The sequence below is a fragment of the Colletotrichum chrysophilum genome, assembly GCF_026319265.1.
Source record: "Colletotrichum chrysophilum strain AFK26 chromosome Unknown scaffold_42, whole genome shotgun sequence".
In the NCBI taxonomy this organism is placed as follows: Eukaryota; Fungi; Ascomycota; class Sordariomycetes; order Glomerellales; family Glomerellaceae; genus Colletotrichum; species Colletotrichum chrysophilum.
The window spans coordinates 161,874-187,774 of NW_026517329.1; the positions used below are offsets into that span (position 1 = coordinate 161,874).

Genomic DNA, 25,901 nt, shown 5'->3' on the forward strand with positions numbered 1-25,901 from the left:
GAAAGGCACTGCTAGCCAGAGAAATCTGGCGGCTCGGAAGAGAGAGGGCAAGAAGGGGAGCTCAAAGGACGAGGGCAGACATGGTGAAGATGCTCGAAACTATGAGGTTGTAGGCGCAGCTTATACAAGATTTAGTTCGGAGTAGGTACGGGGAAAGAGCACGATGCTGGGAGGGCGAGTGCGAGTCGTGGCATGCGACCGTGGGTAGAGTTATATGTGTAAGAGACAGGGTTCGACGAGAAGGCGGCAGGAGGCCATGGCGGCGCAGTCTCCCTTTCTTATGGGAAACTCTGAAGGGGGTCTGGGTGTGAAGGAGAAAAATGTGGGAGGACGAGAGGATGAGATGGGAAACACAAGAAAGTTGCGTCTGCGTAAGGCAAGAACAGAACCGCAGCCCAAGGGGGTGGGCTAATTAGGGGACGGGCATTTCGAACATGGGAGGGCATAGACAAGGACACCGGACAGGACAGGCATGGGAGTAGAGCAGAGCAGATAGGACGACTTCGATGAGGAAGTTGGGCAAGGTGAGGCCGGTTGCAACAGGCCGGGCCCCGGTCGTGGGGTGGGAGGGGGGATGACTTCCTGATTGCCGGTGTCTCGTGTCTGGCTCTTGTCTGAGTGTCTGGGAGGACGGGGAAGACGGAGAGGATGGGGATGTGCACTGATATGCGGGAAGCGGTGAGGCGGTGAGCGAGCGGCTCTCGTCGTGTCTGCCAATTACACGACGGACGGGAGGCTTTGGTGACGGCCGGGGACAGCAGTGCTGCAATCGAGATTGGCTGCACGAGGCAAAGTAACTTGGAAGCTTGCAACTTTGCAGCCCGAGATGAGATGCAACGGCAGCGTGACGGCAGCAGGGCCAAGCAGAAGCAGGCCAGGCGCAATGCGGTGCGGTGCGGGTGCGGGTGCAGTGACAGCAGAGACAGCGACAGTGACAGACAAGACAAGACAAGTCAAGACAGACGGTTGAGGGAGGAATAAGCAAAGGTAGGTAGGTAGGTAAACGGAAAACAAAAATAATACTCACAATGAATGCCATGACGTATCACCCTCCCCAGCCGAATCCGGATGTCGCTGGTGTTTGTTTCGCCAATGACGAGAAGAGCGCAATCAAGCCAGACACCTGAAGGGGAGGGAAGAGAAAAGAAAGACCGGCTGTCTGTCTGTTTCTGGTGGTAGACAGCTAGCTGCAAGGGTGTGTTTGCGCCTGCAAGTTGTTTTTCTGCGACTCGGATTTGCGGGACGACAGCCCAAAGACGACGGAGGCGAGGTCGAAAAGGCGAAGGTCAGGTCGGAGGGGGAGGAAACAAAATAGAAAAAGACATTAAAGTGGTGTTGGGCGAGGTGTATGGATGCGATGGCAATAATAAGAGCTCTCCTCCTTTCTCTCTCCGAGTGTGTGTGTGTGTGTGCGGTTTTTGGTGTGCGGGTGCGCGTGTGAGTGACGGCGAGAGTAGTAATTTGCGAGCGAGAAGGATAAAAGAGTAAGAGAGTATCGGCAAGTTCGAGTAAGTGGGCGTGGATGAATAAGTGGGTGTGGTGCGGATGCAGTGCAGTGCAGCAGCAGCAGCAACCAAGTCAAGTGCGATGCGAGGCCGCGGACAACAAACAAGGGCGAGAACGAGGATGAGGACGATGATGGGTAGGGTAGGCAAGGCAAGGTAGGCAAGGTAATGGGTGAGTGATGATGAGTGACGGCAGACGAGCGAGTTGGCTGCCGCGAACGCTAAGAAACCGCAGGCCGCACTAAGCAGTAACGATGGGCGGGGATCCCGGAAGGTGCAGGTTCGTGTCGTATGAGGAGCGTGGGAAGTCCCGGCCGCATGCGACGAGGCGATTCGATTCGATGCTGATGGACCGGCCGGCTTGGGATGGGATGGCTGGTCTGGTTGGTTGGCGGGTGAAGCTCGTAACTCGATGTGGTAAGAAGCAGCAACACTCACTTACTTTCTGCGCCGGTGAAAAGAGTAGCACCAACGGCGGGAGGATCGAGTCGTCCAGTCTTCCTGTTGGTGTGTCTTGTCTTGTCTTGGGGAAGCAGGCCGACTCTCTCGGTTGCTTCTAGCACCGCAGGTTGACAGCGACAATGACACGGCCGCTAGTAATGACTCGACGCTGAGTGGCCGACTTGCAGAAAGTGAGGAGGCCACGAGAACCTCAACGGGCTGTCAGGAAAAGGAACAGAGGGGTATTAGCGGTACGTGGTCGAAGGTTTTACCAAGGCAAGTGTAAGCTCGGCGGGGTTGGTCGGGGAAATACGCCCATAACACCTTTTTTATTTTTTATTTTCTCGGCCTGCTTTTCCCCTCTCTCAAATCTGGCCAGTACGTAGCCAGGAATCATCGTCGCCTCTCGAAAGCCAGGTCCGCCTTGAGTTGGAGTTTGAAAACACTGGGACTTGGAGACAAAGAACACCCCCAGGGTTCAACGGGATTGGGCGCGCAACTGGGGTCGCTGAGACCTGGGACGGGGATATGGAGTCCAAAGTCTGGGACTCGGGAATGGGAACAAGAGGGCAACAAATGGGAAAACACCGAGAATGAGTGATTACTGGCTGGATGGGGGCCGGGCTGTTGACTCGCTCTAGAACCGGCGACCCACCCCTGGCCGAATGAAGAAGACTGAAGGAAAGGACCACGTCCATGTCCCGTCCACGTCTGCAACCCACGACATTTCGTGGAGCTCACGATTTTCCTCCCAAAAGCCCCCTCTCTCGTGTCTTTTTTCGGCTTCGTCGTCGCGTGCCTGTGGGGGCCGCTTTCGAGCCGACGCCAGTCAAGTGCAGCGGTTTGATGGAGACGACGATATTTTGTATGTAATCGTAAACAACTTCCTCTGTAGCGGCGCCACGGCACTAGCATAGAAAAAAGAGGCTCGCAGCGCAACGGAGCGGAGCAGAGCGCCGATGCGAGTGGTCACTTCGTATGCCAATGGAGCATTCGGGCCCAAGAGTCAAACGGCACAATATTGGAGGCTTGCAGACGGACACAAAAGCTACTTCCTGCATAGGACCGCAATCAAAAAGCTTCTCAATTGCAAATACCATGGCAATAACAATAATAAGCTGGCAGGACAAGGTTTCCAGGTCAGCAATGGACAGAAACACTACCGGTGTTAGATGGGACGGATCATGGAGCCGCGGTGGAGGGTTCGGAGGGCCGGTGGGTTCTGGGAGTGGGAGTGGGAGGGGGAGCGGTTCGAGGGGCCAAGTGGCGGAATCAATCTGCATTGGTGAATCGAACGTTGTTCGAGATTGAGTTGGAGGTGTCGGTAATCATTTCAATAAAATAAAAATGGTCCCGGCCGTCACTCCCCTCCGTAAAAGATGCCGCCGCCGTTGTTCTCCGTGGTACTCCGCTGGCGCTGCAGTCACTCGCTCCCAGAGTCCAGTTGATGCAGGACCATGGAGGTGAAAAGAAAAGGGCCAGGATGCGGCATCTCGAGTTCCAAGCTGCTCCGAATAACGGCCCATGGTTGCGGTGCAGCTTTCTTTTTTTCCTCTTCTGTCTGTTGCCCGACTGACATGAGAACAAGGGTTTCCTCCTGCTCCTTCTCCCCTCCGACGCAACCGTCCCCCTGATCGGAAGAGCCAGTGACGAGAAAAAAAAGAGAAGTGGCCCCCTCTCCCCCTGTCGGAGGCAGGTGCAAGCAGAGACCCAGTTGGACGGCAAGTGCAGACACAGACAGGCCCCCGTTGGACAGTCAGGGGTGTGACAAGGAGAAATCGAAGGAAGGAACGGGGGCGTGGGTTGGCTGGGCCGTCCACACCTTCCAGAAGACTTCGAATTCCTCTAGTGGGGGCCAAGAACAGCAGTGTGGTGCCAGGAACAGAGGGGACCGGACAGCACGGTCCAGAGCGCGCACAGGGCAGGCAGGCACGGCAGGGCAGAAAACACCACGAATCCCAACACCAATACCGAAGGTGCAGCTCGAGGTCGAGGTCGGGTGCAGGTACGGATACTTGGGAGTCCCACCCAAAGTCGGTATGCCCCTTCCGCTGTTCTCGACCGAGACGACGGGAACGGGTACTTTCCCACCACTTCTAGCGCAGGGAATACCTTCTAGCTGCCCGAGCCAAGGTGCCTTGGGAAGGGCTTGGCAAAACGTGAGCGGCATGTGAGGTATCGCTAATCGGCCCAGCAGGAAAGGGGCCCAAAAGGAAATGGATGGATCTCTTTTACCCGTACATTTGGCGGTGTCGAGTTGTCTACGTGGCCCGGGTTTCTTTCTATTCGTTCTGTATGTGCCGTTGGTCAGTAATGCTGCTGCTATTCCAGGTTCAGATTTGGTTCCAGATTTCGGCTGTTTTGCTCGGTGTTTCTTTCATCCTCCTGCCTTGCTGCCTCAAATGGATGGAAGCCAGGTTGTTGTTCGTTTTCCCGGACGCTGGAGCTATTTGCGGCGACCGAGGCGACCGAGGCAGAGGCAGTCGCAGGTGCAGCTAAGGTAGAGACCAGCAACAGTTGCATACGTAGACCCAACTCGACTCGCCTCGCATCGCCTCGACTTGGTCGCTCTATTTCGTGGACGGGACTGAATCAAGGCCCAGACCTGAACATCGTGAATAGCACGTGCATTGCACTCCGTATGTGTGGCCAGAACGCTGCGAGTTCCCCTGATTGCATCTTAGCGCTGGCCTCGTGATGCCAGGTCTCATCTCAACACGCACCGCTCCTTCCCTCTCGAGTTCGTGCGTCGTCTGGGGTTGAATTTTGCGCGAGTGTCACTTGGGGAAGGAGGGGATGAGGTAATGCGGGGCTCTGCTCTTGCAGCCCACGCCTCAATGTTCCACGTCCCTTCCTCCCTTTAATTGCCTTTAGTACAGGCAGGCAGGATAAGCAGGCGCTTCCTTCGCAGCAGCTGATTCCTAGGTAACTGCAAGAAAAGCCCCCATGGCTGCGCGTGCCATTGGCCGCCTCTGCTTCGCTTCCACCGGTGCAGCTGCAGACGAGGCGAGGCGAGGCAGTGAGAGGGTGCATCTGCAGTGCAGTGCAGTGCAGCAGGGTCCCAAACGTCCGGCCACCGCCCGCGCTTTCCACGTCGGAGCGGAAAGCCAAGGTCAGGTCAGGTAGCTACTTCCTAATTACCAAATACCTTCTAATGGAACTAACTCTTGGCCTGGCTGTCACTTTTCAACAAAACCACATTTCCTCCCGTTGTCTAATGTAGAGACCCTGAACTTGCAAACTTAGTCCGAGACAGCGACAGCCCTGCTTCGCCTTGCTGCAACATCGGAAACAGTACCGGCGGTAATATGTGTTAGCGCACCTTTCTTGACTCGCCGGCAGCAAAAGGACATGAGATCTTACGTATCAAAACACCAGACGAAAGAGGGACGAGAGCCTCCAACGGGGGCCAGTGCCTGCCTCAAACTCAATCCCTTCACTTTCTCTGCCTCTGTCCTTTTTTTCTGCCTCGTCATCCTACATCAAACCACGGGATGACACCTAGAGCATGTGATTGTGTTGCTCGGCAGCCCGGATGGCTGGTTGACTGAGACCACTTCACATGGACCAACCTGGACCCGAGCTCGGGATGCCTACCTACCTACGGAGCGACAGAAACATCGTCGCCTTCGGCATGGTAACGACACCGAGAGTAACGAAACAGGCAAAAGACAAATGGTTCTGTTGAAATTGCCCGCGACGGGACGTGTTCAACTGGGACCAGCTTCCTTCGCTTCCAGTATCCCTCCGCCCAAGGACCCGACTAATACTCCGGGCGGGTCTACCTGCCTGCTTCCCAACCACACAACATCATCGTTATTCTCATCATCGCCTCAGCCTGTCTTCTACACACCTCGCATCTCGCACCGACCTCTGACCACTTCCTGCTGCAAGCTTTCCACTTATCTCCGCCAGGTTCGAGCCTCAGATTTCACCCATGCGATAATGGTGCTTAGCAGCGCACACCGACCACTCCGCAACGGAGGCGGTCGGCGTCATGAGGCTGCGCCCAGACCTACCAGCGCCGTGCGCAGCTGTCAGTTCCTTGGAATTGCCTTTCCCCGGATCCAACTCCCTTCGCTGCCGGACAAGTCACATCTCGATGGCTTATCTCCCCTTATGCTTTTGTGCACTCCGCGAATCAAATTTCCGCAGCTATGACTTCGAACTCCAACTCAACCTCATCCCAAGTCCAGTGCTTGACCCCATACCTGCAATGAAGGAAGGCCTCACTTCTCTCCCTATGTCGTCTCACCGCCAGACTCGACATCAACGCCAGCAGTCCGAGACACCTCAAGGCTCCAACCCATCCATCCTCCCGGACTTGCGGTCTCTTCCCGTCTGAAGCCCGCCAGCAACCCTGCCGGATGGAGCCTCGCTCTCCTCCTATCCCAATCCAGCCTCGCTTCTCTTCTCAACTGCCGCCCGTTGGGCCAACTCATCTCTCACCCACACCACTTCTCAGCGCATCCACACACACACACACACACAAACAGACACACCAGGTTTGCGCTGTCATGTCGCACCCCAAAGCTTGCGCCGACCTTGGAGGTCGCTACTATTTTCTGGGGAAACCGCCTTGCTTTCTAGCGGTCGTTGTAAGAACTGACTCAACCCATGCGACACGAGAGATGCGCTTGTCCCGACTGAGCTCAAGCTCAATGAACCGTCGCTCGGCGAGGGTGTCATCTGGGATCCGGACGTCAGGAAAAGCCACAAAAGAGACTTTTGACAGGCATCGTCATTTACCAGGCCTCGCTGTATTGTGTACACCGCGCACTCGGGATTGCAAGAGGCCTTTCGCGCCCGTTTGGCTCTCCGCAAGCTTGATGTTGGCCACACGCAATAATATCCAGGTACACCGGCATTTGCACTCGAACGAGTAAGTGCCACAGCATTTCAACTCCATCAGCACAAGGCGCCACTTCGCATGGCAATGTCCGTGCCCCGGGATGCAGAGAGCGAAAGGTCAAGCTCGGCGGGTGCTCCAAATGAAAAGACCCCCTTAGGCTCTCACCGCAACCCTGCAGCCCTCGATGCGCCTCTACCATGTGTCAAGCCCACGCTTCGGTCAGCCAGCCGGCCGCTTGCTGCCAGTCATGATGGGCAGCGGAAAGAAACGCACAGACACGTCGGATACCACTTACACCATTTCGATGCATGCGAATCAACGTCAACTTACACCTGGGAGTCGCATCCACTACATCATCAAGCCCGGCACACCAACCTAAACAGCCGGAGGGAAACTCTGAAGCGGCAGAGCTTCGTCGACTGGCCGCCCGCCATCACACAACGCGCGTGATGGCTAAATTGATGGCGCCCGAAAGAAACCTCCGCTGCGCCTTAGAACCCCAACTCCAAACAACCACGCGCCGCACCCTGCCGTGCTGAATCTGGGGTTGTCGACGGACCCCTCATTTGCCGGTTCATCTTGTCTCGTTCCCCAGCCTGTGGTGCTGAGTTGCGCTGCACCTCGCTTCAGCAACCCGACTTGCTCCGTGCTCTGCTGCCGTGTAACGACGGCACAAGATGTCACTGCAGTAGGCGTTCGAATCCTCGCAGCCTTCGCACACCACTCGAGCCGCTCTCGAGAAGATACCACGTACGTCTGCTGGTTGCACAAGCGTCATTCGAGTCACAGAGTAATCCGCGAAGTTTTGAACGACAGGTCGCACGGCTAACGACAGCATACCGCATTTCCCGAGAACGGCGCTATTAATGGAACCGTCGACCTCTCGGGCACGTCAAAGTCCGGGGAAAGCGGCCATTGAGATGCCACTCTACACGAAGCCACGGGGACGACAACTTGGAAACGGCACTTTCTTAATCGCCGGACTCGAAAGCGATGGGCAAAAACGGGGCCCGAGAATACCAAGACCAGCCGGCCCCAATTAGCCGCGCCGGTCCGAACTGCCTCCATCAGAATCGTCACATCAGATCATCCAAGACCCCTTCATCTCATCTTTTCCCCTTTCGCCCATCATGCCGAACTAGAGATTTTCGAAGTTGATAACCTTCGCTCCAGAGGCCTGGGTTGGAAAATGTGGATTTTGCTCTTTGCTTGAACGACGGTCTCGGTCTCGGTTGGCGACCTTCCTCGGTGCATTCTACCGACGGATCCTTCAGGGGCATGGACTGGACTGGAAGGCACACCGGGCAACCACCATCGAACCAGGGACCTTTCCTGCAGTGGCCATGTGCTGTTCGTGGCCTTTGATTTATCCGCTAAACTTCAAGGATCTTCAGGTCTTCCCGCGCATCTTTACCGTTTCTCCAACTCTGTTGATCCAGTAGATGCGTACATCTTCTCATCTTCAAGCTTCCGCGAGAGGTTGTCCGATCTCATGGCCAGCGATCTGTCAGATGCAAGCCCTCGCAACATAGCCAATGACGCATCCTGCATCCTGGCCGTCTCGTCACCGTCACATGGCCAATAGGTACACATGCAAGGCAATCCGGAGTTTGATCGGAGAACTCATCTTTCTCATATCGCAAGTCGCAGATGACAGAAAAGCGCGGATGTCTCATTCGACGGGCAAATCGAGGGACAGGCCCGTACCTCCCTCCCTCCCTCCCGAACCCCGGCTTACCACACGTGTACATCTCCACAAACCCCCGGTCAGCAATCTCACACCGAGTTGCGGGAGGCCCCGGGACCGGTCAAGAAGATGACTGCTGTTTCGCGCGTACTTGCCCCCATGTGACAATGACATTCCTCCTTCGCCGAGAGATGGCCCGGTGAGGTCGACAACATGCTCCCTCTCCCGAGGATGGATGCCGACCCTGGACGTTACCGGCTGAGCTGTCGTGCTGAATCGGACCGAGTCCGGTATCGCAGAACGCTCGTCACATCGCACGTCTAACGTTCAACCTCGGACCAACGGCCCCAAACCATGCTGCAATGCCGGTTCATCAAAAGGACTGCGCATAGATTGACCGCAACTCTGTGCACTGTCCAGATATCGACCTCCTCGTCCAGGAAAGAGCGAGAGAGGCATGGGAGATTTGGACGTGCGCGTCCCTCGCAAGGTTGCGTGCGCCGTCACATCTCACCTTTCGGCAGCTTCCCTAAACCTTCGAGCCCAATTTCTTCTTCCCCTTCTTGAGATCTGGACCCGCGATGTGCAACTGCCCAATCATCGTGTCCCAAAATTGTTCTTCAACAACTGATTGACAACCTGACGTGCTGAAGAAACGATACGTCATATTCTGCAATCATTTAGCCTTTGCGCCGGCGCCGGACTGGTCCGCAATGTTGCGCTTAGGCGTTGAGGCTTTTTTATATGCTTGTCCCGCAGGTCTCAAACTTTTCTGCTTTTTTTTGACTATTGCCCTGGCGTCTGCTCTGTGACCAACCCCTGGAGAACACCGGACTTTCGAGTGAATTTTCAGTCTAGATTACACGATATAATTGTGCGGCGGTCGGGTGTAAATGACTGCGGATGCCGGACCTCGGACCTCGCTCCGAGACTAGGAAAAGATTCAGGGCGGGAAGGAATAGGGAACACCAAAAAAGCCAAGAGCCCAGAAGTCAGCCCTATGGCTTGGACCCCCGTGGAATCCGCGGACTGTCAAATGAACCTCATTATTGCTTATGTTATGCTTCCCGTGGTAGGGTTTGTTTGCTATGAGGGATGGATGGCCACAAGATCAAGTCATATCATGTCAATGAAAGCCTTCGTATAACACTTTCCCGATGCCACAAATGTCACTTGCAAGACGAAGACACACTTCTGGATGGTCAAAAAAACACCGGTGATGAGGGTATCTGAAAACATATATTGGGTGCGCACCGTCGCTCTGCGCGGCTTGCAATTCTCCCGCTAAAACCTCTGTCTCCCGCCTCCAAATGTGTCTGTCCTGTTTCCAATATAGCCATGTTACACGGGTATCAAAAAAAAAATTCAACGTCTTGGTATCGTATTCTTACACGCCCTGTCGAGTGTGTGTGTTCCGTTCATGCTCATGCTACTTCCCGCCCCTTGAGAAACGCCGCCGGTGATGCTTTCTTCTGCTGCTGCTGGTCGCTTTCATGTGATTAAATAAGAAAAAGAGAGGGAGAGATGGTCTGCATCTCCCATGCTGCCGCCGCTCTTATGATTAGGTATGGTGTTATTCGTCGTCATCGTCTTCTGGTTCTCCCGTTCTCCTGGCCGTGACTTCAACCGGGCGTCAATCCATAGACGACAGGGACGACCGCTCGTCGACCTCGAGCCTCTTAGCCGCGGGCTCACTGTCGCCGTCGCTGCTGTCCTCCACGTCGTACTTTTCCTGCCACAGCTTACGCAGCACCTGGTACAGGAACAGGTACTGCGCCTCGGCCTGCACCATACTCCGCCTCTGCTCGCGCAGGGCGTCGACGGTCGCGTAGATTAGGTCCTCGCCCGCGCCGCCGGCCCCCGCGTCGTAGTCCAGCAGCGCGCCCTCGTCGAGCTCGCGCATCAGGTGCTCCAGTGTGATGAAGGTGCCGGTGCGGCCGACGCCGGCGCTGCAGTGGATGATGCGCGGCTGCGTGTCCGGGGCGGGCGCGGCGGTGTTGTACTCGCGCGAGAGGCGCATGAGGGTGAAGAAGCTGCCGAGGTCGTCGACGGCGGGGACGCCGAAGTCAGGCCACTTGGTGTAGAGCATGTGCCAGACTATCCTGTCCTCGTCCTCGTCGCCGACGCGGAGCCGCAGCTTGCGCACCTCGATGGCGCCGTTCTCGAGCGTCTCGAGGGAGTCGAAGGAGAGTGTCGCGGTCCAGCCGTCGTTCCAGCCGTCCGTCTCGTTGAGGACCCAGCCGCCGCCGTCGGCCTCCTCGTCCATCGGCAGGTAGGGGAAGCACTTTGCCTGGTTGTTCTCGAACATGCTCGTGAGCTGGACGATGACGACGGGGGAGGAGAGCTGCTCGGCGACCATGCGCCAGACGAAGTCGAGGGATGCCTGCGTCGGGCCCTGCATCGCGATGTAGCGCAGCGGCTCGAGGTCCTTGTTCGAAGGCGAGGTGAGCGTGATGGTGGAGGCGTTGACGTAGTCGAGCTCGTCCTCGGGGACGCGCAGCTTTATGCGGTTGTGGTTCCAGGGCTTGATGTTGAAGTAGCGGTCCTGGACGCCGCGACTCAGATCGGTCTGCTTGAAGGAGCCCCATTTCGAGTTCTCATCGGCGTCGGGGGCCATGCCGGCGGCGAGGCGGTTGCGTTCCTGCCAGACGAGCTCCTGGAACTTGTTCTCCAGGTCTGTGGGCAGCCGCGACATGTCATGGTCAGCGCCTAGTCCTCGTTTTCTGGAGGGCTTCCAACGCGAAGGGCTCCGCGAGGGGCTCCTACCTGGTGTGGAGAGATCCAGGAAGGCCGGGATCTTTGGCTTGGGGTCCGAGCTCGCCCGGCTCTCCCTGTCCGACGACGCTCTGGCGGCCGCATCGTCCCTGCCCTCCTTGTTTTTCGTCGACGGCGGCGAGGAGGTGATGCCGTCGTGGGAAACGATGGCGGGCGGAGGCGAGGAGGGCAGGGAGGCGGGCGGCGGGGAGCGGACGCGCTTGCCGGAGCTGCGCAGGTGCAAGCCGCGGAAGGCAGACTTGCGCAGGCCGGGCTTTGGGGACTGTCGGCCGCTGCTGGTGACGGTGACGGTCGTGGAGGGGTAGATTTGCTGGGGCGAGGGGTGCTCCTGCTCGATGATGCCGCTGCCGTTGCGGGACAGCGGGGGTTTGACGTCGGTGGTGGAAATGGTTGGAATCTTTGGTTTCCTGCGGAATTTCGGGAGGTGGTCCATCTTGTTCGCGCGGGGTGGTTGTGGTAAGGCTGAGGATGTCACGGTGGGTGCGCGGGGTGCGCTGAAGAGGCGTGAAGCTGTTGCGACGACGGTGGGGTTTCGGTGGCTCGTCGGGTAGAAGTCGGAGGATGACCGCGAAAGCGATGAAGCTGACGGAAGGAGCGACAAAGAAGTCGGCGAGATGGTGCGAAGCACCGCCCGGCGTGAAGGGTTGCTTAAGTAGGCCGTAATGTCGTCAGAGCTTTTGGGGGCCGTGGTGGTGAGTATGGTGGCAGTCGGCGGCCTGCAGGAAGCTCCTTTCTTTTTTTGGATATAGCGTGGCGGCCCGGCGAGACGGAGAGCTGCAGCGAGGGCCAAAGTTGGGGTAGAGCGAGTCGGGCGCTTGGTGCGGCGTAGCTTAACCGTGAGGCGGGCTCGGAGTTTTGTTGGTTTGTCGGCTTCCCTTGGGATGGCGAGGGGTGCTTGCTGCCTTTTGCGCAGGTGGAAGGGAGAAGAAGATGTTTGCACCCCGGAGGAGGGATGAGGCAGAGAGAGAGGATCAAAGGAGAAAAAGATATGTGTCGCCGTTGGCCAGGAGGCAGGCAGGCAGGCAGTGTGATGTGCGTGAATCACAAGTCCAACGACAGGACAGGCGCGCGCGAGAGGGTGGACTCGACAGATGACGAGTGGCAGGGCACTAGCTGCGTTCCTGGCGATCGGGATGAGAGACGCGCATGGATAGGCCCTCGGTGGTGCTCGCTGCAGAGTCGGGGGGCGTGGACGTGGACGTGGGCGTGTGGTGCGTGGACGAGAGGGCGTGCTGCGTCCTAGTTCGTGCGTCACGAGTCGGGTTTCTTTTTTGGTTTGTGTCACTCGGGAGGCACGTGCCGTCGGCCAGGAAGGGAGTCGGGTGGTGGGATGATGGGGGAAAGGTTGTTTGATATTAGGGGAGAGCAGAGGGAGACAAGTATTGGTTTTCCTTTCTTTGGAGGAAAGGGGAGAAGGAGGGAGGGCGGAGGTATGTATGGAGAGGGAAAAGAGAGAGAGCGAGGAAACCCTGACAGTGGAAGAGAAGAGAGACAGCGTGTGAGCGGAGGCAGCAGAAGAAGAAAGCTGTGGAAAAAAAAAACCGACAGCTTGAAGAGGGTTGGTTGGCCTTGCTTCGGAAGCGGAAATTGCCACGATTAGGACGACAATACGGAGTAGAAATTTGATTATAATAATCAAAAAAGGCGGGTATCGCAAGCTCTCTCTTTTCGGTAAAAGCTTCCCGTCCTTTTTCCCCACGAACGAGAACGTGGGCAGGCAGGGCGAGCAACGTGGAGCCTGGCTGAGCAGTGGGAGGAGCTGTGAGGTTGACGGAGGGAGAGAGACTGAAGGAGAGGGTGAGGTCCAGAGGGAAGAATAAGGAGAGCGGCGCAAGAGGAGGCTTCCGGATGTGTGGGCGGGTGTTATCTAGGCATGATCGGAGCAGGAGTTAAGGGGCAGAAGACGTGAGATGATGACAGCAGCGAGAGTCCAGACGTTCAGCAGGTTGGTTGGGAAGTTCCCTGGATCCTGCTTCGTTGCACGTTCTGTTTCCGGCCGAGGGGCGGACTTTGGCGATTGGACGAGACGGCCTGGACCCGATGGAATTCGATACAATCTAGCCGTCCCTTTGGCCCTGTTCCTGCAATCTGCAAATGCGACTTTACTTTGGCCAGGGGGCTTTATTTTCTCTTCCCGGCTTCCGGGCAGCTCGTCAAACTCAGGCCAGGGCAGCATTCACTAGCAGTGTTTGCCTGTCTCTCTCTCTCTCTGCTGCCCTGCTCTGCCCAGGTTCAGTGTCTTTTTTGCCTTCCGCCCGCAGCGGCTGACAGGGGCCTTCAAGGCAGTGCACGGAGGTTTTGCTGGGTTTCTAGGGGGCAGCACCGTAGCACCTGCTTTGGGGGAGGGGGGCTAATGGCGAGGTGGGGGTATTTTTGCTTCTGGGCAACACCAGTGACCACGGCGCCAGGGGGGGGCCCCGGGGCGTTGTGGCCCCACTAGCCTCCGCCTTGCCGCCGCGTCCCGAGGAGCTGGATGCCCACTTCCACTGATTGGGCTTCCATGCCTCACTCACTCACTCACTCACACTGCCAAGGTCCCGTCCCCGATGCTGTGCTGCTGCTGATGCTGCCGTTGGTGCTGCTGCAGGGCATCGCAGGGCAGGCAGGTTGGCACCTCAGTTAAACCACCTCCCTGCAGCTCACCGTACAGCGGCAACCGTATCCCGAAACGGGGGGGCTGCCCGCCCTTTTCCACTCCCGCACGGCATAATCCCCGCCGTCTCATTGGCCGTTTCCACTAACTTTTCGGAAAACTTCCAGCTGAACTGTGAGGTGAGCAACCTCCACCACAAGCCAAGATTGAGAAGATTGAGATCTGGCCGCTCGTATCTCGGCATCTTCCCTCTCTCAAGAAATTCTATCTTCAGACTTTTCTTCGGGAGAAAGTCAAAGAAGTTTAAGTGAACATCCCATTCAACCTCTCTCCTCTCGAGTGCGACTGTCGGACAGGCTCGGTCCAGCGCTGCCGAGTGGGTTACCTCTTCGAGGAGGCTGTGGAGGAAAATCAGTGTCCATCGTAGGTTCTCTCTCGCTTCTCCCCCACGGGCACATCAAAAGTCACCCCATTCGTCCGCAACCTCGTTCGTCTGTTTTGGCGGAACCGCCAGGTTCGACGAAACTTGCCGATCGCGCGAGCGCCACACTCCTATTTCAAGATGGGTGGCGGACGGGACGGGCCCGCCGTCGTCGCCGCCGCCTTCTGTGACCTGTCACGGCCGAGTGTTCGTGTTCTGCCGAAGAAAGTAAACAGAAACCGCAAAAGCCCTTTTCGGCTTGTTGTTCCACCCCGACGGGTTTATTTCCCATGGAACAGATCATCCGCGGCATTGCGTGCGTGTTTGTTTGCCGGCAAGTCATTCGGCTATTCGCCGCGCATGCGCGTGTATGTGTGTGTGCTAAGTTTAGATGCCCTGCTGTAGATGATCACCCAGCACGAGCGGAATGGGAAAGGCTTTGCAAACTTACTTACTGGAAAGGGCGGAAAGCAAACATGATGGAAGGTGACTCGTCCACAGTCCTCAAGCGTGTGTGCGTGTTGGCCTCACATCATCAGAGACAACTTTCTCGCAACAACACGCACACACGGGCAGATCCGTCAACACGAGACCGAGATACTACCACATCGGTACTAATTTCCCTCTCCCCCATCCAACGCTGCCCCCGTTCCGGATGACAAGCTTCTGGAATAACTCTATCGGCTGCACAAGGCATCCAACCTAAGGTCTGTCACTACCAAGCCGGACCGCCAAGCCCGAAAGCCCACGCCATTCGCTCCAGTGTCATCGTCGTCTTCGGCAAGTCGTTGCGTTAGGCGTACGACTCGAGATGGCGATGGTCCCATGTAACATACATCACGTAATGCTTGCGACTCTCTCTCTCTCTGTGTGTCTGTCGGTCGTCACAAGTTGCCTACATTGCTACTGATACCATCGCACAGCCCTTTTTTTTACCCAGACTTTCGCCGAGAAAGCCTTTTCGGAACGAAGCGACTTTGACCGCACACCCACCCCCCTTTCCTTCGAAAACAACGCCAAGCACAGACCAGACTTCAGATGATTCACGTTCTGCAGCATCTCGCGGACGATCTACAAAGCCCCCCACCACCACCATTCCACACACAAGGATACACCAAGATGCTCGAGCGAGTAAGTGAAAAGAAGGTGAGTTGAAATTTGGCCAAGCAAAAAATAAAGGGGCAAGCCTATTGAGGCTGATGATCCCCTTTGATAATATCTCCGACTTATCGACGACGTCCAGCCTGCTTTACCTACCTCCGCGTCGAGTATCCCTGCCAGAAACGCCCTCCCCCCATAGCTCGTCGACCTCAGGCCTTATAGCGGTCATGTTCTTGGTCTGCGTGTAAAATTACATGGTTATATCCTTACAGTTTTCCTTCCCAGTTCCTTTAGTCGCACAGCTCCCTCTTCCCAACATCGTAGTGACGTGCCCCCCTAAATGGTGAAACGTGTAACAGTCGGTCCGCGTTGACGTTGCCGTCGCAGAAAGGGCACAAAGGCCACTTACACGCCCGAGTACACGGCCGTCACGAACCGCCCACACTCCACCCGCTGCTCCAAGCTCACCTTCCTGCCCTTGCCGTCCTCGCCCAGGCGCACCGTCTGCCGGGGCGTCAGCTGGAACCGGTGCGTCTCGCCGCCGCGGCCCATGAGCGCGTCGCCCGCGCCGCCGTCCAGCGCGCCGATGTAGCCCGGCGCGTTGAGGTTGTTGCGCTTGCCCGTGCCGAGCTGGTAGTGCTCGTTGCCGCCCCAGAAGAGCACGTCGGCGCCCCAGTTGGTGTCGTTCTCGGAGCCGCGCGCCCCGGCGCCCACGCGCGTGACGTTGTCCATCGTCGCCGACACGTGCGTGCTGCCGACCGAGATGTTGTGCAGCCGGATCGGGCACATGCGGTTCGCCTGCTCGTCGAACTCGAAGAGCGAGGAGAGCGCCTTGACCTTGGCCGGGCCCGGCGTGACGTGCGTCCACTTGCCCGTGCCGAGGGAGCCGTAGACGCCCTGACCGCAGGCCCAGAGGTCGGCTGCGATGCGGGGCATGCGGCGCGCCGGAGCGAGGTCGCCGGTGGTGGCGGTGGTCTGGATGCCACCGGCTTCCGCGGCGTCGACGGTGAAGAAGGTGTTCATGCCGCCGGCGGCGACGGAGGTGATCTTGGGGATCATGCCGCTGTTGGCGTAGAGCTTGGCGGTGGGCAGGAGGGAGGGCACGTCGATCCTCTGGTAGATGGCCTCTGCGGGCAGTCCGAGCTGGCCGTAGGTGTTGTCGCCAAAGGTGAAGAGCTTGCCGTCCTTGTCCAGGGCCGCAGAGTGGAGGTCGCCGGCGGCGATCTTGGCGATCTTGAACCCGGACAGGCCGGTGATTTCGTGCGCCTGGTCGTACGGGCCGGCGGGGCGGGATGTCCAGCTGAGGCCGGGGATGCCCATCTGGCCGTTGGACGGGAACTCGGAGGTGCTGGCGGCGGCGGAGAAGACACGTCCCTTGGACGTCAGCAGCAGGCAGTGCTGCAGACCGCTCTTGACGTCCGTGACCTTCTCACCGCGGCTGAGCGACTTTGGCGTCAGGATTCTGAAGTTGACGGTCTCGGGGCCGCTGGAGCTCCAGAAGGGGATCCAGGACGACGACTTTGACTGCGGCTCCAGCTTGGCGCCGGACTCTTGGTCATTGCGGGCCGCCGGGAGTGAGTATACCGATCCATTTGCTGAGAGAGCGATGATGCGGTCGCTGGAAACTGTAATCTTGGAAATGTCCTTGCCCTTGAGCGTCTCGACAGGTGAGGGGTCCGTCTTTGAAAAGCCCAGTCCCCACTGCACAATGTCGCCCTTTTCCGTAACGGCAGCGCCGAAATCCTGTGTCAGCTTAAGATCCCTCAACAGCTTCCCGTCAAAGTAAGGAATCCTCCGCGGGAGCTTGACGACGCTCTCCTTGGCCTTGGGGTCGATGACCTTGCCCACGTTGGAGCCCCAGGCGTAGACGCCGGGGTTCTCCCAGCTCTTCTTGACCTGGAGGTGCTGAGAGCTGATGAGGTCGCGGTTCTCCTCCTTGGATCCGGACTGCGACTGCTTCCTCGACTTCTCAAACTCGATCTCTGCTTGCTGGTACTTTGGCTTGCGGGCATCGGCGTCCTTACTCTCGCCGCTGAGCAGCTGCTTGATGGGGCCGTTCATCGAGTCGTCCAGGTAGTAGAGACCACCACCGACTCCCGCCGTGAGAGCCAATGGGACGAGCTTCCCGAGTAGAGACTTCTGCCCCGGACGGCGAGGGCCTCCGCTGGCATGGCGACGCCATTGCTGGCGTGCGGCGGAGGAGGAGCATCTCTGCGCTGTAAGAGACGCGCGGGCTTGGGTGACGGTTCTGCAAGCCTTCATCGTGAGGCTTCCAGGATGAATCAGATTAAAAGATGGTGTAAGTAAGGGATCGGATTGTATCGCAATAGGTGCATTGAGACAGCCAGAGGAACACCGCAGAGTGAGGTGCGGCCGGGAGGTCGCTGACAGGTCGTGAGGTCATCCACGAAAACTAAAAGTTCGATTCGCCAGCACTAAATCTAGACTTTGGACCCCTGGCAGCCCGTGCAGGGACCGTGCGCCCCGCAGCGGATGGAACATGCGGGCCCCACCACGAAAAGCCATCGCAGCTGGGGCCAATGATTTTCCGCCCAGTTTATGGCAGGGACCTCCACTACGGGCAACTGAAGCTGAGGTGAGGTGAGCTGGCAGCAGCACCACACCGAACCGGACAGCTGTGCTGCAAAAGGTGGGAACGTCAACCGGCGCCAGACCGGACACGGACAGCTTGCCCCGATCACCACCCCCGAAGCTTCCCTCCACCGTCCCGAGCAGCCAGCCCACCATGTACGACGACTCCTGGTACAGCTTCGTGCCCGACGTGGCCAAGAAGGCCGCCTCTGCCGCGCAAGGGTCTGGCCACCGTCGCAAGGAGTCGCTGCTGCAGCAGCCCAACGTAAGCCGCGATGCTTCCACCCCACCTCGCTCTAGACAGCTTTCTAACTGTAGCTTGGGTCGTAGGGCATCGCACAAGCGTCAGATACCCCCGAAGCTCTCGACGAGATCTTTGAAGAGATCGAAGACACAAACACGCCCCCGGAGGCCACGGTTCTGCGCCGCGCCAAGTCGTATTCCGACTTCTACCACGTCGTTCGAGCTCATTTGGCCAAAGACGAGCAGAAGAAGAGGAGGAAGCGGAGGAAGGACAAGAATTGGGATGCCCTGGACGTCGCGGCGCAGGTCAATGACCCCAGCCTGAGTCGCAGGCCAGTGCTGGACCATTGTGACGAGCAGCTTCTCGAAGCCAGCCAGCAGGAATACTTGTGCGTTCAGCATCCTCACTTTCTAGGAAGGTCGCTAACAGAGACCAGGCTGTACAAAGACCAATTGACGCTGACTGAACGACACCTCGATGCTCTCATTGACGACACGAACGCTGCTCTAAATCTCCTGACGACGCTCTCCGACTCGTTCCAATCTGTGGAGGCCCAGACTTCGTCGTTCCAGTCGCAATGCGAGGAACTGTTGTCCGAGCAGCAGAGACTCGAGAAGCTTGCGGACGAGGTCGGCACCGATATCCACTTCTATCTGTATCTGGACAACGTCACAAGACGCCTGAACGCGCCTGGTGCGGGCCGTTTGGTAGACGACGACTCGTTCGGCGAGGTCCTGAGGAACTTGGATTCCTGCATAAACTTCATGTCTAAACATGTACGATCCCCTCGTCTCTGATCTGCCACTTTGTCTAACCTCAGATATCAGACAACATACCGTGATGCTGAATCTTACCTTGCGCGCTATGAGTCTCTGCTCACCAAGGCGCTGCATCTGCTCGAGGTTGGCTTCACGAACCGACTGGACAGCATCTCATCCGAGATCGCAGGTCAAATTGCAGCGACAAAGTCGGAAGCGACGCGGCATGCGATCGCCTACGGCCGCTTCCAAGATATGATTCTGGACTCGTACTCGTTGATCCCGAACATCCACAAAGTCGTCAACAGCGTGTACGACGAATACGGTCTTCCCATCGCTGGTGTCGCCAAGGAGATATACTCCAACACCGTCAGCAACCTCTTCCAGTCGTATCTCGCCGTCCGCGATCGCGACTTGAAGCTCATGATGCAGCATGATGTGGACGAGTTTAAGAAGGAGATCAAGGACCTGTCTGTGGAGACGGCGTCGAGAAACTACATCAAGCAGACCTTCGAACGCGCCTTCAACGAGTCTAACCTGTTTGCTAAAATCTTTGGCCTGGATCTCCAATGGAGCTCAGACCTCGAGTCTGCCTATATGGTTCTGAAGTCAAACAACAGGTCGCTCGTTAACCCGGCCAACATTGTGCACCTGGCTACAAACCTGCAATCCGCCCTGCAATCCGCTGACCTCGATACGATCTGCAGTGTCGTCGGCTGGTTGACGAATGAGTACCTGGTTCTCGACTACGATGAAGAGGAGTCTCCTTTTGCTCGTCAGTGCCGAGAACTCAGTGCTAGGCTGTTGACGGAGCACCTGTGGGTATTCACCGACAACTCCTTCGAGGCGGAGATCACCAAGACGGTTACCAAGGCCGTGGTGAAAGACGACGCACTCACAATCGGGCCCGTTATTAATGGCCTGTCTACGTCCAACGCGTACCCCACGGTGAAGCAGGCGTTGACGCTGCTGTCCATGTACGATCAAGCCATGCCGAAAGAACGAAGCGTAAGTCGTACCGTCCCGATCCATTCGAACCGCAGACTAACACCGTCAACAGCAAAAGAACAGCCAAGTCGTCTTCAAGATCGTCCGCGAAACGATTCAAATTCTGCAACGCGCCGAAGCACGCATCAAGTCCATCAAAGCTGGAACCGACGCCGATCTCTTCATGGTCAAGAACCTCCTCATCATCAAGAACGAACTTGTGTCTCTCGAGATTGGCGACATCCGCAGCGACGCCGCCGCCATGCAGCACTTTGGCCATATCTGGGACCACCTGAGCCCTCAGAACTGGGTCGGCCTTGTCAGCAACATCATCAGCATCGGCTCGCTCTGGTCACGTGGTGGCACGCAGCAACCGTCGGTCACGGCGAAGACGTTGACGGTGGAAGACATGAGCGAGCAGCTTGATGAGCTGCTGAGGCAGTCGATCGTCGCCTTCACTCAGCGTTGGGGCAAGCTGATGAACGACGCGAGAGAAAGAAAGGTGGGAGTGAAGCCGATTGGCAAGGTCGAGAAGGAGCTGGACGAGGTGTTGCAACGGGCATTCAGCAATCAGCCTGAGGTCATTGGGAAGCTCAAGGAGGCTATCCAGATTAATGCGCAGGCGCAGGAGGCGGCGAAAGGGGAGAAGAAGGGTATCAGGCGGTACTAGATATTGGACATTTCAGCGGAAGCCAAACAGCATCGGGCAAGCAAGAACATTCTGGACTCGATTAATATTCCGACTATACTGATGCATAGCTAAGCATGATATCAACGATACTTGTTTCTTATTGTTATGTCTTTCTCAGATGGTCCGCCTGTCTGAATGCGATGATTGTCTGAATTGATAGGTAGGAAGTTATTGCAGATGATCACACCTGACATCAAAATCTCAGCATATTGCGTCTACAAAACTGACTCTATTGTGCTCACAACTGTCGGGAACGCAGCTGAGTCATCAAGTTGAGGACCACAACGAGCCAAACGGTAGCACGCCATTCGCGCCTTGGATGCATGCCCCACACCAGCTATCTGGGGAACCGGCAGCTGATAAATAAATCTCACCTAAACCTAAAGCTACTCAAGCTCAGGGTCCTTCAACCAACAACCACCATTTCGCTTCTCGGTCAATTGAAGCCGCCGTGCTCTCACCGCAGTTCTGCTAGCTAGTCTCGCATCCAGTCGCGAACAAAAGACTTTTCATCAAGTCTCTGTCGCAAAAGAGCCGAGGGAGGCCCCGATAAGCGATTGGGCGCGGGGTTAGATCCAGACCGAGAACACACAATGGCGGACGCGGCAGTCGACCCCGAGATCGCTGGCGGCGGAGCGCTGCAGACGGCCAAGGATCTCTTTGCCGGTGCAGCTGGTGGTATTGCGCAGGTCCTCCTGGGTAAGTTGCTCTGAATTGAGCTCATTTTGTATCTTATCGTCGAGGAAATCCAAACGGAGAGAGCATGAGTTTGTGTTTCCCGAGTTGAAGCTTCGGCACGGGGCCGACTTCGGAAGAACATCCGAGCTCAACGACATCTCACTCCCACCACCGACATTCTCATGATATCTCATCTCAATGAGCCCAATTGATCGGTACAATGATTTGACATGCTAACCGTACTCAGGCCAGCCCTTTGACATTGTCAAGGTCCGCCTCCAGACCTCCACAACCGCAACAACAGCCGTCGACGCCGCCACCCAGATCTACAAGAACGAAGGCCCCCTCGCCTTCTACAAGGGCACCCTCACCCCCCTCCTCGGCATCGGCGCCTGCGTCTCCATCCAGTTCGGCGCCTTCCACCAGGCGCGCCGCTACTTCGAGGCCGCCAACTCCGCCAAGGTCGGCAGCCCCGCGCTCTCGTACGGCCAGTACTACGCCGCGGGGGCCTTTGCGGGCGTCGCCAACTCGGTCATCTCGGGCCCCATCGAGCACGTGCGCATCCGCCTGCAGACGCAGCCGCACGGCGCGGCGCGGCTGTACTCGGGCCCGCTCGACTGCGTGCGCAAGCTGTCGGCGCACGGCGGCGTGCTCAAGGGCCTGTACCGCGGCGAGGCGGTGACGATCTGGCGCGAGGCGCAGGCGTACGGCGTGTGGTTCCTCGCGTTCGAGTGGATGATGAACGCGGACGCGGCGCGCAACAAGGTCGACCGCAAGGAGATCCCCAGCTACAAGGTCGCGTGGTACGGCGGCCTCGCCGGCGAGGCGCTGTGGCTCGGCAGCTACCCGTTCGACGTCGTCAAGAGCAAGATGCAGACGGACGGCTTCGGCGCCGAGCAGAGGTACAAGACGATGCGCGACTGCTTCGCGCAGACGTACCGCGGCGAGGGGCTGAGGGGGTTCTGGAGGGGTATTGTGCCGACTCTGTTGAGGGCCATGCCTGTGAGCGCTGGTACCTTTGCGGTTGTCGAGATGACCATGAGAGCTATCAACTAGAGGGTCTGAGATGTGTGTTGTGTTTGGATGACAAAATTTGGAAAAGGCGGGCGACTGTCTAGGCGGAGCATATATCGGGCAGGATCTTGGGTAGAGCAATATAGAGGATCTTCTGGACTACTGGCAACTCCAAAGGCTTCTCTATCTGGTGAGACTGGTGAAGTGATACGAAGTGAAACCTTCTCAACGCCTCATACTGAAGCCCGTCTTACTGTCGAAGCGCATCCAAGGCTTTAAGGAGTAACAGGGGAAACCAACGGTCAAGGAGCGGCGATGAAGCTTGGCTGAGTCATAGACAGCACCGGATTGGATAATTTGTGCAGTTCTACGCCAAAGTCGAGAAACATCATACGTAGAATCCCCTCTTGCCTGACACGAGGACGATGGTCGATATGGAGCTGATATAAAATGGGTCTACAGCTCATATCGTAGACCTTCTCCGCAAGAATGTCACCTTCTGCTGACACTTTTCCCTCGTCATCGTAATCAGGGCCACCGAAAAATGAATACAAGCCGTGATTGTGGTAGCATGCGATGCAGGAGACTATTCCCCATTGTCCGACAACTTTTTGACTTGATACACTTCGAATACTGGAGCTGTTGATACCAAAGAGGGCTTCAGAGCGCCTTTTCTTTGTGAAAAGGATTCGCGCTGGTGGCTGCAGCACCCACTGGGGAATGTGCACACAGCACTCCGGAATCAACCAGCGAATTCTCGAAGGCAAGATCAACGCGTTGGATTTCCGCGTTGGCTGTTGAGTTCCGCAGAACGTCTATTCAATTTATACTGTACGGTCTATCCGAAACGTATGTATTCTGCCCAGAAGAGGCAGCTCTGGGATTATAAAAGTGAGCCACTCGGGCATACAACTTGCCAGCAAACCAATGGGCAAAGACTCCCGAGACCACTGGTGTCTTATCAGCAGAGGTGATTCTACCTTAGGACAAGAGGCCTTGGAGAGCCCAAAATATCATCCCCTTTAACCAAGTCAAAATCTTGCGGTGTCTTACTGTCTTACGTCCGTCCCACTCGGCCTATTCAAGCTGAAGAAACCGCCTACGACGACATGGCGAGCCCCCGGGAAGTCCAATGGTCACCCACTCTTCGCCAGCCGGGACCTTGGATGACGACAACAACAAACACATGCCGCACACAAGGAGCCTCCTACTGGGAAAGATTCCAGCTAAGAATCGATTGGTGTAACATCAATCCAATGCGAGAACACCCCCTTTACGCGACCGAGGGACCGGAGGACTCGTAATTCCGCGACGTAGCTGAGTGAAACGCAGGCTTCTGGAGTTGAATATCCAAACGTCAAGAGGCATGGGCATGATTGGAGACTGGGATATAAGAACCGCAAAATGGGCGATAGCTTGTGAGTAATGCCGCAGCCAGGGACTGTGCGGTGACTTCCGGATTTGGAGCCCGAGTGCCACAACTCTCAAGATCATTTACCAAGTGTACTAACTATGTATTCTCGACAATCCCTCAGCGGCGTATGCCACCCGCATTCTCAGAATATTCCTTAGAATACACTTACGACGGCGACAGCGTGGTAGTTTATAGCACACTGATTACACAACCTAACGGCTCTTCGTAAACCTCAACCTGAAGGGCCCCAAGGGAGGTGTGTAACGGCGAATCTCACGGATCTCCATTGCTGGCATACTTGACGATTTGCCCAGCAACAGTAAGGGATACCAACAGGTGCAGTTAAATAGTCCGTCCTTAAGTAGGCAGGCCCTAACGCCATTGTCTGAGCCTTCTGAAGGCAGTCGCACAAGGCACAGGATCACGACATGACTGGGAACTTCCACACGTGTCGGACGACATGCCTCACGACGTATGCGTGCTAACAAACCTCGCAACAACAAAATTGTCTCAAAAACACTAAAAAGAAACGGCTCAGTGCCGTGATATTGTGACAAGAGAGGGATTCGAACCCTCGCCTATTTCTAGACTAGCACCTGAAGCTAGCGCCTTAGACCGCTCGGCCATCTTGCCAGATGTTGTGGATGCCGAGTTGTGCGGATGTTCGCAATCATTTACCCTAGGTGGGGCCGCTGGCGGTTGGTTGCGTGGGTGGGCCACGACGTTGCGAAGGGTGGATGCCATCTTTCAGCCGCCTCGAGTTCGAAGATTGAAACTTTCAGGGTCTTCTTTGCGATCCACTTGCGGGTGGGAAACAGAAGAAAGCCATGAAAAAAACAATAGGAAAAACGGGGGTCGAAGTTGACAAGGGCTTTATGATGTTCCCGCAATGAAGCCGCCGCGATGTTACACCGCCACCCGGCAGGCAACGCACGCCGGTCGAAAATGTCCGGCCGGCGCCCCATCGGTTCTCCCCCAGCCCGCCTCGGAGCTGTCTGTCCGCTCCCACAGACACGCGCCCGCCAGGGGCTGAGATCTTGGATCTTACCGTGAGCGCCGATCAGGAACAGGAACGAGAGAGCTGTTCGGATGGAGAACAAGCAGTTTGCCACGTCGATCCTCTTTATCAAACCAACGAACTTCATTACATTCAGAACTCGGTCGGACGTTTGCTCCTACAGCAGCAGGAATCCCCACCAGCGCTTGTTGGACAGGGACAGGTGCGTCCAGCAGTGTGGGCGGACGTTGGCGTACGACCGTTCCATTCGTGGCCGCTCGTGGAAGGACCCTGACTGACCAGTGGACGTGTACCGGGCTCCTCTTGGCCAATAAGGGGGCGTCGAGGACCTGAACACTGGCACCGATAGCCCCGTCAGGGTTTGGGCAGAAGGTAGAAACCTGCCATCGGAATTTGCGAAGGCGAGTGCGAGCAGAATGCCCAATAGCCGACAGACTTCAGCCGTGCATGCCCGTCCAGAGATCGGCTCAGTTCTCATGTCAAGCCCGCCAGGGTTGTCTGACGGGCGTGCCGAATCGGCGGGCTTCCTGTTCGTCCCTCAACCTCCACAAATTCCCTGACACTTCTGCAATAATACGGAAGCTTGTCTGCGCGAAACATGTTTATCGTTAATATTTAGGGGGGATAAGCGCACCTTCATATCGGTGTGGTGGGTGGGATGGGGTGGCACACCGAGCCTGCTCTGGACTGTTCGAACAACCACTCAGGGGCCGAGTAGGGAACGACGGATTCGGGCACCCCCCGTTGCTGCCCGCGTTCACAGATCCGCGGGAGCCCCGCAAATCTCTGAGATCGGATAACCATCAGTCGCTAACCAAGCGATGAGATGTAACGGCAGAAATAAGCTTGTTCGGAGGCTTGGTTCGGCATATTCGTCCTCAGAATGCGAGTTGCAGTAGGGGCCGAGCCGTTGTTGTCAAGCAGGGCTGCTGCGGTGGGCGAACAGTCAGCCAGCCAACCCCTGACCGTGGCAAGATGCAATAGCCGCCGTAGTCAGTCCCAGCACGCGACTCTTTGTCAGAAAGCAGTTGAGCTTCCAGGGCCCATCGGGAGCACCCTCACGTGGGCACGGAAGAGCTGCTGCGAGTGGCCAATCCGAGAGAGTACACCCACAGCGCTAGGGGTAATGT

General features: G+C 56.9%; 4 protein-coding genes and 1 non-coding gene across 5 annotated transcripts; 2 read left to right on the forward strand and 3 right to left on the reverse strand.

Annotated features, from left to right (window-relative positions):
• Window positions 1–10,118: 10,118 nt before the first annotated feature.
• Window positions 10,119–11,693, reverse strand: COL26b_005966 (uncharacterized protein; the record flags this gene model as incomplete). The annotated part of the gene is made up of 2 exons (XM_053178799.1): window positions 10,119–11,161; window positions 11,252–11,693. 2 exons carry the CDS (start codon window positions 11,691–11,693, stop codon window positions 10,119–10,121), a joined length of 1,485 nt encoding a protein of 494 aa, XP_053037270.1.
• Window positions 11,694–15,780: 4,087 nt separating this feature from the next.
• COL26b_005967 (uncharacterized protein) lies at window positions 15,781–17,637 on the reverse strand (the record flags this gene model as incomplete). The annotated part of the gene is made up of 1 exon (XM_053178800.1): window positions 15,781–17,637. One exon carries the CDS (start codon window positions 17,635–17,637, stop codon window positions 15,781–15,783), a length of 1,857 nt encoding a protein of 618 aa, XP_053037271.1.
• Window positions 17,638–18,121: 484 nt separating this feature from the next.
• On the forward strand, window positions 18,122–20,626 carry COL26b_005968 (uncharacterized protein; the record flags this gene model as incomplete). Its single annotated transcript, XM_053178801.1, has 5 exons — window positions 18,122–18,232; window positions 18,298–18,599; window positions 18,648–18,987; window positions 19,039–19,977; window positions 20,030–20,626. The coding sequence occupies 5 exons, from the start codon at window positions 18,122–18,124 to the stop codon at window positions 20,624–20,626; spliced, it is 2,289 nt and encodes a 762-aa protein (XP_053037272.1).
• A 614-nt stretch (window positions 20,627–21,240) lies between these two features.
• On the forward strand, window positions 21,241–22,381 carry COL26b_005969 (uncharacterized protein; the record flags this gene model as incomplete). Its single annotated transcript, XM_053178802.1, has 2 exons — window positions 21,241–21,346; window positions 21,573–22,381. 2 exons carry the CDS (start codon window positions 21,241–21,243, stop codon window positions 22,379–22,381), a joined length of 915 nt encoding a protein of 304 aa, XP_053037273.1.
• A 1,923-nt stretch (window positions 22,382–24,304) lies between these two features.
• On the reverse strand, window positions 24,305–24,386 carry COL26b_005970. The gene has a single exon. It is a non-coding gene; the product is annotated as a tRNA-Leu (tRNA).
• Window positions 24,387–25,901: the final 1,515 nt, after the last annotated feature.